The sequence below is a fragment of the Pseudopodoces humilis genome, chromosome 1 (assembly GCF_049639895.1).
Source record: "Pseudopodoces humilis isolate 2021_Gansu_Grassland_sample_001 chromosome 1, ASM4963989v1, whole genome shotgun sequence".
Lineage (NCBI taxonomy): Eukaryota > Metazoa > Chordata > Aves > Passeriformes > Paridae > Pseudopodoces > Pseudopodoces humilis.
In genome coordinates, this window is record NC_142200.1 from 118,268,336 (window position 1) to 118,282,858 (window position 14,523).

The 14,523-nt window shown below is 35.5% G+C and overlaps 1 protein-coding gene across 3 annotated transcripts in view; it reads right to left on the minus strand.

Moving 5' to 3' along the window:
- The window catches only part of TAX1BP1 (Tax1 binding protein 1), a 54,847-nt gene that overhangs the window by 6,128 nt on the left and 34,196 nt on the right, over positions 1 to 14,523 (minus strand). For 2 of the 3 annotated variants that reach the window (XM_005518909.3, XM_014248633.2), the window contains 8 exons: positions 11,756 to 11,983; positions 10,320 to 10,466; positions 9,003 to 9,096; positions 7,560 to 7,678; positions 6,285 to 6,410; positions 4,545 to 4,616; positions 1,882 to 2,056; positions 1,394 to 1,542 (listed from right to left, as the gene is read on the minus strand). In XM_005518909.3, coding sequence (XP_005518966.1) covers positions 1,394 to 1,542; positions 1,882 to 2,056; positions 4,545 to 4,616; positions 6,285 to 6,410; positions 7,560 to 7,678; positions 9,003 to 9,096; positions 10,320 to 10,466; positions 11,756 to 11,983 — 1,110 coding nt within the window. The remainder of the gene's footprint in view (positions 1 to 1,393; positions 1,543 to 1,881; positions 2,057 to 4,544; positions 4,617 to 6,284; positions 6,411 to 7,559; positions 7,679 to 9,002; positions 9,097 to 10,319; positions 10,467 to 11,755; positions 11,984 to 14,523) is intronic. The other variant, XM_014248634.2, reaches the window with a different exon arrangement.

A 14,523-nucleotide genomic window follows, 5' to 3' on the forward strand; every position in this document is an offset into this window, starting at 1 on the left:
TATTTGATTTAAAGGCACCTTTTCTCAAGCTGAACTTCATTTAAGCCTGTTATATTCCACCTCATTACAAAAATCCAAGCTGTGTCTGCAAACGAGCACAAGACTCTAGCACTGTTTCTCTTGGGTTTGCAAGAGGGCAAAGCACATAGATCAGAGAGAACACCCTGCTAATTAAACTGCACCAGATAACTAAGGAAGAGAAGAGCTTGTCAGATGTAACAGCTACGTCAAGAATGATCAGATTAAATATGCAAAATGTGAAGTAAAGGTAGGGACAGCATTAAGCTCACATTCAAGATCTTGAACAGGCTGCAAAAGCTCTGACAGTTTCTCTAATTATTCACAGTAATAGACATTAGGAGCAAAAGGTAGTAAGGAGAAATACATTTTTCTCCATTACAGGTGCTGAGCACCAGGGCTAAAATCATGCCTGTCTGAACACTGATCAGTTTCTGCAAAGGTTAATAGCAATTAAATGTGGCAAACTAGACTAAATGAGGAACAGGTCATGATACCACTGTACTTGCAAAGAGCACAATACTTTGCAGAAAGGTATTTCTTGTTTAATATTTTTGAAGGTGCAAGAGTACTTGGAATAAGAAAAAGTAACAGGTCTGTTCCTGTTTAAATGAAGACATACAGTCCAATTTATTACAGAAGCCAATTTTTTAAACCACAACGTGTAAGTTAACTGTACTAAAAAGAAAAGCTAACCAGAAACTTAAACATACAAAGCCCTAACAAAAAAAAAAAAAAAAATCATCAGTGCAAATGTATCTCTTTCAGTTTAATCAGCTTTAGGCAATAGTCAATTAAGCTCTTTCAAATATATGTCCAACAGCAAAAAGTATTCAAAATGGAAATTAATAAATGCAGATTTGCAGAAGACAGAACAAAAGATTAACATATTAGAATAATGTATCTAGTAGGATACAAATTTGCAGCCAGAATTTAACTGAAAATACTGGTATCTGAATCTTTTACATTTTTATTTGTTCTGCTCCACTTTAGTTCCTATATTCCTATTATAAAATGAGTGAGATGTAGCTACATTTTGAGCTCTCATTCTACCAACCAGGAGAGAAAAATCCTGAGTTGAGATTACTTGAACTTTATTTTTCTTCAGTACTTAAAAAGATTAAGAAGCTACTGTCCTAATATCAAAACAAGCTGTCAGTAATTCAAGAGATTAGGGGAACAAGCATACTATCATCAGTAGAGTTTTCCCCTTCACATAAAGCAAAAATATTTTTCAGGGAAAGGAAAGACCAATTCCAAATTTATGTAACAATAAATCAGGCTTATCAGATATGGAAGGAAAACCTATGTGAAACTCTTGGTAACTCATCAGTAAACGTATCAAGGAAAATAAATAATAAAAAAGGTAACTTGCATTGCTATCCTCAGGATCTTCTAAACCATCAGGCCGACTGAGATTGCGTGAAGGCTGGCTACACACTACATCATCTTCTAGCTCCCAAAAGGAACTTCTAACAGGTGGTCTTTGGATCTCATCAGGATTAAAAGCGCCATCTGCTCCATCTGAAGAAAAATTAATTAGGACATCTTTGTTCAGTAGACTGTATTTTGAGATTACAGATGTGCTACCTTACCTTTAAAAATCAAGAGTTAAACACATTTTTGGTTTAGATAATATGAAACAATAAAAAAGAATCAGCTTCTTCCAAAGGTGTTTAAAACTTTGTTTACCTTACTGATTCCCATCATAAAATTAAGGCCCTTTACTGATGTTCATCAGGCAGAAAAGGCTCAGTAAACCAGTCTGAATGAGGACTGTTGGTACTTAACCTGCAGTAAATGAGGTATCACTTTTGAAACAGCAAGGGAGAAATTATATTGGGGAATGTGAAATGTATTTACCTCTTCTTTCCTGAACTGCATAAGGGTTTCCATATTGCAATACTGGTAGTCTACTTGGCACTGCAGGAACTGGTCCATTTTCCTCTGAATATGGGTTGCGAAAAAGTAATGTCTGCTGGGAAGTCTGTCCTTCCATCATCCTTCCAGCTTGATCTCCTGGTGTCCTGCCAAGCGCCTAAATAATGCAAAGTTCAAAATGTAGTTAACCTATGGAGTCCTAGCAGAATTTGAAATGATTATGAAATATATTTTTAAAAGAAAAAATCTGCTAACCTTCCTACTGTCTTCTCATTTTTGTATTATGCCATTTAGACCATAAAAACAAAAAGTAGTCCATGAAGAGAAGAAAATACAATGAAGATGTTTTAAAGAGATTTTATTTTTTCTTGGTTTGTTGTCAGTTAGTTCTAATTACATAAATAGAACTGCCATGTTTTTCAAGTGTCTGAATCCTTTTTATAATGAAGAAAAATTAGCTAAATCAGTAAAAATGGGTAGATTAACAGTAACAACTAAAGATAATGCGCAGTGAGTAAAGTTTTTAAAGGTTACAATTAAAAAGAAAACAATTATTTTTTTCGTACCATACCATTTAAAAATGCAGCATTTTAGTATGTGGAGCACATCTTTGTACATATTTGACATAATTCCTATGAATTAATGAACTATTAGTGAACTATTAATTAATGAACTAACTATTAAATACACTGCACTGGATCTCTTCTGATATTTAACAGCAATATTTGTATCAGATCATTTTTCTGAAAAGATCGAACACAACTCTTCAAAAAATGAATACACTTTAAATTCTAGATTCCTGCATGTAAGCCATATATATGATAGTAATTACAAACTATAAAGAGGTTTTACAACTTAGAAAACACTACAACGCTAAGCCAGCACAGATCTTAAAAGACACTAATTAAAGTGACTTTAGTGTGGTCAATGCATCAGCTGTAATTTATCCCAATAAAAATCTTTCTCATCCTCCCATTCAACAAAGTGGGTTAAGGGATAGAGAGCAATATGCCATGAATATTAAAAGGAATATGCCATTTAGATTCAGAACCAAGCAAAAAAATCTGAGATATAAATATGAAAACAATAATTAAAAAACAGGGACTGTTAAGGAAGACATGCTTTCTAGTAATGCTCTTGCTGATTAGTATTTTCTTCTGGGTAATCTGGGTTCATGTTTAATATTTGCTGATGTGATGCTAATAAAACCCTCAAAGACTGAAGTGTGACTTTTCCCCAAAAGACTTTAAATTGAAACTTTAAAACAAAGCTCCAATTGCCAGTTCATAAGAATTGTCTGTTTAAAAAAGGAACAATTTAGTATATTTTCTCCTTCAAACAGGTGAACTTCAGATCAACTTCTTGAACAGAAAAATGGAAAAATCAATAACCACTCTGAAAACAAAACACTACGCAAATGCAAAAAAGGACCTCATGTAATGGATGGCATCCCTCCTCTAGTTACAATATAAAGTTGTGCCAGTGTTACTTCAGATTTATAAACTAAAAGGAACATATGATTAAAACAGGTAAGATTAAAAAGTTAGGATTGCATGTTCTAGTGAGCGTGTAAAATCTAAGTATGTCATCTTTACTCAAGACAAAGTAAGAACAATTAACTAGCAATGACATCAATATTTTCCTTTTTGAAACCAATTTCTTCTGAAATACAGAAGCAGTTTAAAATGAGAGGCAGTAGCATTAGTACTTTAATTTCAGCATGACATACAGTTAAAACAGACTGTAAAAAGGTGATTCAAAAAAACCTTAGCCAGAAATTGGATAACTAGGGTAGAGACTGATTAAAAAAAAACAAAAAAAAAACAAAGGCTATCTAAGTATGTAAATAAAGCAGAGACAAAGTAATTTCATAAGTCTGAAGGGGCAGCAAATGAACATTTTTTAGAAAGCTATGCTTGGTGGCATTTATAAACAAAATTCTGATAACGAGTATAAACTGAAATGCTGCTTACTACTACCCCATGTTTAATCTTTAAAATCATGGGTCCAGTCTAGCACAGCACTTTGATTCTTCTTTATAATGCAAATATCTACAAATTTGGTAGAAAAAGTTCCAAGCTTTTATAAGCTTCAAACATTATTATTATTATTATTATTATTATTATTATTATTATTATTATTATTATTATTATTATTATTATTATTATTATCATTATTATAGTTGTTTTTTTTTATGCAAGGTGTTTAAAATTACTCCCTCCACCTAAACTACCCTCAACTAAACTCAAACTTTAATTTGATTTCTTTTGAACTAGAAAAATATGAGACATCTATTAAAAATTATATCCTTGGCTTAAAAAGAAGATAAATTAAATACCAACTACTTGACAATCTAGAATTTTACCAAAAAAATAAGTAGCTTAATCTTAATGTTTAGTTTTGTTTCAGTTTATCAGTATTTAAATGTCTGTTTTTACTAAGTATCTCTTCATACTGGAATTGTAATCAAATAAAGTTTCAAAGAAAAATCCCAACCTTGCATAATACCATGCAATACTATCTGAATGTAATAAACACATGTTATTATTTCACTTTTCAGTAAAATTTGGCTTTGATTAATTGCCATATAATACCTCAGAGTAACTTCTACATTAACATTAATATTTCAGAATGTTTTACAATACCTTCTCACTGGTAAAGAGTTCCAACTGTGATGCCAGTTCCTTTATTCGTCTCTCTTTTTCTGACAGCTGAATCTATATGAAAAGAAGATTAAGATTCTTGCATCAGTGATGGAAACTATTTCCCCGTTTTCACTGAAAAAAAATTCAGTGAAAAATCTGTGGAAAACTAAAAATTCTATATTAAAAATGAGTAGTATCAGTGCCACCAATGGCAGGAGGGGCACCCCACTGCTCAGACACAGCTGAAGGTTTGCAAGCCTCATCTCATTATTTCTGAAGAAATGGCATTTCATATGTCCCACCACAGAACTTGAGAGAACCAAAAGCTACTCCTGCCTCAAAAACTAAATTTATTTCACAAACATCTTATGTCACTATTGGGTGCTCTGGGAGGAGGCGCAACTGACACATTACACAATTCTTCCTGGCTTCATAATGATGATTTAAATAATCTCTTCTCATTACAAAGGACTATTTTATTTGTATTCTGGTTCATTTAGAGACTGCCTCTTCCCCTATTTTTCTAGTATCTAAGCTCAATACTTGGCATAACTGTTTATAATTTTTTTTCAATTCTGAAATTCCTTCTCCTAGTTTAGGTCAATGGAGTAAAACCTCCTGATTGGGAAGAAAAGTTCAATTTTTCTCTACCAACTGCACCCTCCTGAATTATAGCAATTTTTTAATTGCAGTTAAAATGCTTTCAATTGTGGAACCAATTATTTATTACACCTTCTGTTGAGATGTTAAACTTATTTCACATTAAATTATACATGGCAATCAATCATTGCTAATTAGAAAACTAAACCGCAAAGAGTCATGCATTTAATAAAATTGAAATTAGAGCCTTAGAAAGTTTCAGAAAAAGATGGCCTATGGAGTACTGAAATAAGCTGTAGAGTAATTTGGCATTTTATAAACAAAAAGTGCTGCAATTACTAATAAAAAGGAGTTCTAATACAGTCACAGTTCAGTTTAATAATTTTTCACCATAATGGGCAAAAACAGGGAACAGAGTCAACTACATTATCACCATTAGACTGAGAACCAGCAGAAAAGCTGGTCTCATGAACATTTGTTGCTCTTATCTCATCCCTATTGACCTAAGAAGCTAATTCAGCATAAGCATTACTATCACATAACCTCAAAGATTAAGGCCCCTTGTAAGCTAAAGCTGCCCATTATGCTTGACTTTCTGGTGCATGTGTTACATCACCCTATCAAGACTATAGTTGAGGTTCTCCAAATTAAATCCTTGCATGATTTTAAAAGCAATGGCTCACTCCTCTTTCTCTACTGACTACAGATAAAATGCATTAGACATTACTACGCTGGTAATCCAATATAAAATATAAAGACTTTAGATAAACACACCAATCAATCTTCCTAACAGTAAACAGCAGGAAATTAGAATTCCCTTGCCCTTTTTTCCCCATAATACAAGACTATTGTATTGCTTACACAATACAGCAATTGTATAATGCCATGTAAGGGTTTGTCTAAATCCACAGTATTAAAAGACTGATGGCCAGCTGGGTAGTAGATCTTAACAGACCTCTCTCACTTTAAAAGAAGTATTACAAGATTGTATTGTTTCTTCAAGACCAGAATTTGTATTTACAGCAAAAATGTATTTAGTGTGCTTTCCTTATTAAAGCTCTTCATTACTTGAACTATCAGAAATAAGCAACCATGATAAGAGATAACCATTAATTGTCATAAACAAAACCTGTAACTTACTTTATACTGATCCTCCATTGCTGCCAGCTGTAATTTTATACCCTCGTTGATTTTCACTTGTTCTTTCCACTTCAGCTCCAGTTTAGCTAATTCATCAGCATAAACGCTGCATTTCATCTTCTCATCCTAAAGTAGTTTATACCATGGCATGAAATATTTACAGTCTTAAGAGATTTTCCCTCCCACCCCCAAAGATGTCATTTTGTTAGCTCTATGCTTTTAAAATGAGACCATTTACAAATGGCTTCTACAAACCTTACTCAAGACTCTGAAATGGTCAGGACCACAGAACACTGCATAAATGATGTCCAATAGGTAATTCTTTCCTTGAGTTTTCAACAAGCTGATATTTCTCTTTAGTTTAGCAGTTTCGTTCCAAGTTTCTTTGTACCCTAATACTACTAAACATGATTATTCTTTCAAGTACCTCACTTCAATACAAAACCTTTCTCAAGTGACTTTTACAACCTAAGTTTTTTTCATCCAGAAGGCCAAAGGCAAAGCTTTCTTCAAAAACCACTATGGAATAAACAGCCCTCAGAAGACAATGCAGGCTTTCCATGTACAAGGTCATGAGCAGAATTACAGGACAATTATTACATCCTGGAAAACTTTACTAAAATAGAATAATATCACTGTGATAAATAAAAAAAAAAAAATTAAGACAGACAAGACAACACTCAGAATGAATTTCTTAAACTGTTCTCAACTTTTCACCAGTGCCACTGATGCAATACTCCACCACCATACACACACCCAAACAGGTTAAACGAAAATCAAGTGCCAACTTTGGTTGAGACAACCAAATAAATGCCTTTATGTATGACTGAGCCCAAGGTAGTTGGCAGCACCCACTTGGGTGTGAAAACACTGTAAAAGCCATGACAGGCGGATAAGGAAAACTTACTTTGCTCTGGACAGTGTATCAGATCAACACTGTCACACTTCCAAACATCAGTTGGCTTACAGCAACCTGCTGTATTTGATTTATAAAAGCAATTACACTTAATGTAAGAACAGAAAGTATTTAAAACCTTAAGCATGTGGACATTTGTTTTACTTTATTTTGGTTTTCCTTGTCTGGACCCTCTAGAACCACACATAGTCAAGAGCTGACTGAACAAAAATGTGTTTTCTAATGTTAAGATTTCTACCATAATCACAGTGTATCACACAAACAAGGAAGGCAACCCAGGTGAGTAGGCCTTGTGGTTTTTAAGGCTTAGCACCTACAGCTACATTTTGTTCAGCTTTCTGAAGCAGCTGTTTACTTACTGCCAACATTTGCTTGCATTTCTTATACTTCTCTGTTTTCTCAGCAATCTCTTTATTCATTTCACGCACTTGCTCCTTTACCACGGATTCCGAAACTATTTCAGATGAAATGGGGCTAACTGCAAACATTGAAGAAAAAAACAACGCTGATTTTTTTTGTTCCATAAAGTTTGTGCAAGAGAGATGACAGCCCAAATCTGAGTGCATCAAAAACAGAGTGCTCTATGTTATGTAAACCAAAGATAATCATTGTAACATTAGCAACCGTACTGGCAAGTCTGTGTTCAGTTCTCTCACACTGAGAGAAGATCAACATAAATACACACGTATGTAGTGCTCTCCCAAGAAAACAAAGTAAACACCAAAATATATATGCTATCATTCTAACTCTATCACTCTATTCTCACATAAAAACATGGAAGTACCTCAGCAAACTACTTCATCACACACTACTGCTGAGCTTGCTGGGATTGTATGTTTTAAGAAACGCTTGAATTTAATTTTGACAGAAGGAAACTGATAGAAATGACAACCTTTGGTCTTTAGAGAGCAAGAATCTGTCAGTTATAAAATAACACAGAAAAAGCTAATCAGCATTTTTTGGCATTTATCAGTTTAAACTGAATGATAAAATCAAAGAATGGTTTGGGCTAGAAGGGACCTTAAAGATCCTCTAGCTCCAATCCCCCTGCCACAGGCAGGGACACCTTCTGCTGCACCATGCTCAGAACCCCATCCAACCTGGCCTTAAACACCCCTTAAACACATGGATGGGGCATTCATAACTCCTTTGGGAAGCCTGTTCCAATCCCTCACAGTGAAGGATTTCTTCTTTAGTTTTAACCTATTACATATTGAAGTTTTAGAGTATTATTTCTGCAATAACTTATTAGTTCATATTAATTAAATAATAATAATAATAATAATAATAATAATAATAATAATAATAATAATTTTTTAAAAAACAAACACTACTCCTAAATTCATTAATACAGTCAGTAGACTTGAGCTTGCCATCACATAATCAGAACTTTTCAGCAAGTTGATTTTACAGTAGAATGTTGTAGTGGATAGTCATAATAACATGACTGCAAAATGACTGTGCTATTATACTCAAACTGAAAATCTGAGTAAGATTTTTTTAAAATAAACTGTTCCTCAGCATTGCAAAAGCATCTCTGTTAACCATGAAGCAGAATCTCAAGAGTTCAGTTCTACTGACATCAGTAAATAGCAACTAAACTGACACATGAACTTATTTATGAATGTTACCACTTGGTAAGAGACAAAATATTTAACTCAATCTTCACATCTCTAATTAATACTTTAATTAAATAGAACAAGTCCACCTATTTTATAATACAAATACTATTAGTGACTATTAGTTCACATAGACAACACTTTCAGGCTTATAAAGACAGACAAAATTTAAGCTGTTGATACCTGGAGATGCAGACAACTTTTTGTCTGTAAGGATGGCAGTAGCTGTCTCAATGTTAGATGCATCTGTCAGTTTCTGTTGATGCCCTGCAGTTTTCTTTGTGAAAAGAAATTTTGTTTTGGTGCTTGATTAAATGAAAGTCAAAGCACAAAGAAATGTATCTTGCAAAATGTATCATTTGCTCCAAAATTAGACAGAACCACTCATTTAAACAGTAGGTAATAATAATAAATATACAAAAACATTTAATTCTACTGATGACTGAAATTGCTTCAGACTATGATTTTTATCATCTTACTTGACGAAGGTCCTTTTCCCTAAAAAGAATAATTTCTAAGCAAATTATTAAAAAAATCTCATTTTCTAGAGAGTATCAGTTACACTTGAATTCATTAGCCGAAATCTCATACTTCATTAGAAAAATAGGGTTTGTATCAGGAATGTCTACTGGACCTCTGGTGCGAAAGCAATGAAATTTGATGTTTGCTTTAAGATGTAAAACATTGCCAAAGATAAAGATTTTTAAGGAAAAGCCATAGATGTTCTGATATAACACCTCATTCACCATTGACCTTCTGGATGAGAAGATGACCTTTTTATGCAATGTTCTGTGGATAAGAGAAATACTTAAGTCTGGTTTTCTTAAGAATTCATATTTGTACATCTTGCCTTTGAGCATAGGCCTTTTCCCTGTTTGATCTCCTCTCCAACTCTAATTTTTACAAAATTCTAAAGAATTCTGCTCTTAAATCTGTTTGAAGTCGGCTGACAGGTTCAGTTACTAGGTGGCCTAAGACCTGTATCATCATTGAAAAAGATTCATTTATTCATGAAACAGATCTTGGAGGAGTGGTAAGATTACAAAATACATATGGAATACAATTCCATACTGTGTTGAGACTTCCTCCCCACCTGGCTTTTAAATCCTACTTCAAGTTCTCCGTTTCCCCCACTTTTGGGCTTGGGTTTTTTTGTTGGGCTTTCTTGTGATGGTACTGGATATAGGCAGTAATTATGGATTTTCATACCTTCAGTTTCAAAATTCTTCCTTGAACAACATAATGCTTATTACAATGCTTATCCAAACTCCACTGGGCTTCTACACCAGCTACTATAAATTCTATGCATGATTTGGACAACTACCTAAGAAGAATCATAGAAGTAATTTCACAAATAGTTTTGTGAAAGAAAATGGTAAAGAGTCATTGCTTATCACACATTTTAATCCTTTCTGAAAGCATTAGTTTCCACAGAAGGAAATTAAACTGCTGTTGAAATGTTACCAAAAAAGCAAGTGCAATTTATCTCATTCTACTTACAGCCTGTTCTGTAAACTTGTTTACTTGTTTTTGAAGTTTTTGACATTCTTTGAATTTTTCCTTGTAATGGTCAGCAGCCATTTGTAGACGAAGCTTCAGATCTTCAACTTCTCTGCGTAGTTCCTGCTCCACTGCATTTGAAGCTTCCTTAAAAAAAAAATTGAAACTGTTCTTCCTTTTGTTCAAATACCACTATTTCCCAAAAAGTCTTTTGTCAATTAAAAAAACGTAATGCTCCATGTAAGCACTGAAGCTCCTATTTTCTTTGTGGGAAAGAAAGGAATAGCACAAGCAGTAGAGCACAGAGAGAGACAGAAAATGTGCTGAACTTCATTCCAAGCAGGACACACTGATGGATGTAAAAAGGTGTTGGTATAATACCAGAGGCAGGTAAAGGAGATTCTTCTTTTATGGGGTCATTAATGTGTACCTAAATTCTGAATGTATGGGAAAAGTCTGAACACCTTCCAGAGGGTGATCCAGCTATCCTACAGTCAAGTATAGCCACAGAGCAAAAGCACACAGTCCACAACTATTCCCTCACACTCCAGATTTCACCTGGGAGTGGTTCTACTGGGCCACAACACTGATACACAAGCCACACAAACCACATCCAGCAGCCAGGCTCAGGCCATGCTCAGATACTTCCTGGTAAATTGAGGCATTCAGATGACTCGCTACTTCTTTCATGATACATTTCAAAACACACTCTATACAAGTGAAACTCTGAGAGAAAATAACATGCAATCCTTTGACATTTTAAATATAATAGTTCTTTTGGGTGCGATAATATTACAGTATTATTTTAACTGTGTTCAGCTCAATATATTTTCTTCTAACAGTTACACCAACATAGTAATCCTAGTAGCAAATAAATGCAATACAGTTGCAGTCACTGAAGATCCTTGATAAAGCTCACATTAATCAAAAAGATGAAACATATATTAGCTCACTATATTTTTATCCAAGACTCAGGTCAAGGCAATTTCCATTACAGTAATGTTTTTGTACTTGTAAGTACTTAAAGCAAATTAACTTTGATCACAAACATTGGAAGGACTTACAAGAATTCAGAGAGAATCTATCGATGAGAAAAGAACATTATAAAACAACTCGTGTTTCTACCAATACATTTTCTTATTTGAATGAATTTTTAATGCTACTGTGGCTCACTTAACAGAATTAAGACAGGGACAGGATTCAAAATAATGTAAGATAGTTACTGCATTATTTTGTGAAAATAATGTGGGGAGAAGTAGATGTGATTAATAGCAGAAACCTCCTTTCTGACCAAACTTCCAAATGAGCTAACATGCACTTGATTTAAGGTAATATATTGAGTGCTGAAAGAGAATTTTGATAATTATTCACTAATCATCCAGAAACCTATTTTCAGTAAAGTTTCAGTAAAGGTTTTATAAATATAGATTACTGACCTGTTCATTTTTCAGAGCTGTGATTTTTATGAGTTCAGCTAAAGCTTCAGCAAGTTGCTTTTTGAATTTTTCATTTTCCAGACGTGCACTGTGAAGATCTGCCATTGTTTTATCCCGCACGTTTACCGCATCACTCAGCTCTTTTGACATTAGAACAGCTTCTTGTTTGCTAGCCTGAATTTGATCTTCGGCTTTCCGAAGCTGCTCTTTCAAAATACTTGCCTCATCCTAGGAAAGAGAAGAGATGGAAGAGAATTCACCATTTTTCAACTCAAAGCTTAAATAGAGGTTGGTATAGGGATTAGAAATATCTGAAAGAAAAACCAAGTTTTCCTTGTGGCTTTAGCAAAACTATTATATCAAGAAGTCAATTCAGAGTACTGAACAAGTACAGAAGTACTATTTCCCACACTTGTCTTCTTTGCCAGCAATGATGTGCCAATTTATTTCACTATGAAATAAAGGCAAACAGTTTTCCACATCTATGTTCTTATCACTGTAGAACTCCAGCAAGAGAAGCAAAGTTCATCCCACAGAAACACACTGAAGGTAACAACAGAGCAAGAGGTTTTACAGTGCTGACAACTGGCTGATGTAAAACACTTTAAAGCAGCTTTGGGATGTTTTTCTCACAGCTCTTTTCCCAAACTCTCGTACAACAAGCTTTCCAGAGGAAAGAGAGAACACATAGTAATGAAGAGCAAGCTGCAGCATGCAGTACTAAGCACACAGAGCAACCCAAGAGCCAACTGACCAAGCTGAACTACCAGCCTCTCACTCCTCAGAGAAAGCCAGGATTACAAAAAACAATTTAATTTTTTCTTCAAAAAAAAGGAATAGTAATACATTTTGTAATAATTTATGAAGATGGATAGACAAGTAAATGCCCTGAAGTCCTGTCTCCTAGCTACTTTGACAGCACATGATACACTGGTAACAGATTTCAGTAAATATCTGCAGTTTCACAGAAACATCAAAAGCACTTTAAGATTAATAGATGACATAAAAGTTTGGTTGCTTCAGTACTGATACATATCCACTCCCTTCAAAATAAAACACAGTAGTAGTTTAACACACTCAGAAACAAAACAGCAGAAAAGAGACTAAAATAAGATATAACTTAAAACAAGATAATATGCCCTTTTTAAACTCTATGTCCATCCTCAACAGCACTACTTTTCCACTTAAATAATATAATCATAACTCATATTACTTTAAAACAATTTCTAGTCTTCGGAGATCCAAGCTGCTTTTCTCTGAGAAGACTGGCAAGATACACAAGAAAGATGCCAGCATATCTGACTTTCCCATGCTGGCCACAAAGGCTATATGTAAACTGACTCTCTAATATGGATGAAGAGCACATTTGGGAAGCAAAACTCCCAGTCAATTTCATTATTTCCTATCACACCGTAGATCAGAAAACAACCTCAGGGCACAGAAACTGCATTCCTTTTGGATGAAATGGAACAGGATGATGCACATCATGAGAAAAAAACATCCAGTGGTTATTCTATTGTGGGTTTAGCTGAATGCCAGGTGCCCACCAAAGTCACTCCACCATTCCCCTCCTCAGCTGGACAAGGGGGAGAATATAACAAAAGGTTTGTGGGTTATCATGAGGATGGGGAGAGATCACTTAGCAATTACTGTCATGGGCAAAACTAGACTCAACTTGGGGGGAAAATTAATCTAATTTAAATTAATCTAACCAGTCAAATCAGAATAGGATAATGAGAAATAAAACCAATCTAACACATCCAGACCCCAACCTCTCTTTTCAGGTTCAACTTCACTCCCAGATTCTGTCTCCTCTCCTCCAGCAGCATAGCCAGGATGAAGAATGAAGGCTGCAGTCAGTTCATCACACATCACTGCTATCCCTTCCTCCTCAGGGGGAGAACTCCTCACTCTCCTCCTCTGCTCCAGTGTGGGGTCCCTGCCATGGGAGACACTCCTCTAGAAACTTCTCCAACGTGCATCCATCCCACAGGCTGCAGTTCTGCATGAACTGTTCCAGTGTAGGATCCCATCCATGGGATGCAGTCCTTCAGAACAGACAGCTCCAGCATGGGTCCCCTGTGGGGTCACAAGTCCTGCCAAAAAACCTGCTCCAGTGCAGGCTTCCCACAGTCACAGCTTCCTTCAGGCACATCCACCTTATCCGGCACAGGGTCCTCCACGAGGCAGCCTGTCTCACCATGATCTTAACCATGGGCTGCACAGGAATCCCTACTCCAGCACCTGGAACCTTTTCCCCTCCTTCACTGACCCTGATGTCTGCAGAGTTCCTTCTCTCATGTTCTCACTCTTCTCAGCTGCAATTCCTCTCACTCAGTTTTCCCCTCTCCCACACCCTCCTTTAATCTATTATCTCAGAGGTGTTACCATCGTCACCCACAGGCTCAGCCTTGGCCAGTGGTGGGTCCACCTTGCAGACTGCTGGCATTGGCCCTGTCAGGCAGTGGCTGGCAGCGTCAGGGGAAACTTCTGGCAGCTTCTCACAGAAGCCACTCCACTACCAAAACCAACAAAGGTATCCATAGCACCCAAACTAAGTCTGAAATAACCCCATGTGGACCATGGACAGCATAAATATGAGTTCTTCAGCAATTTCACTCTCCTGATACACCACACAGCTTGATAACCACAGGGCTGTAAGGCACCTCTTCCTTCGAGACCCTACTGTCACTGAAGAGCTTGCAGTCAGCACTGTAGCTTGATGGTACATTCATCTAACAAGCCCTTCAGCAGTCATTCCATGTCCC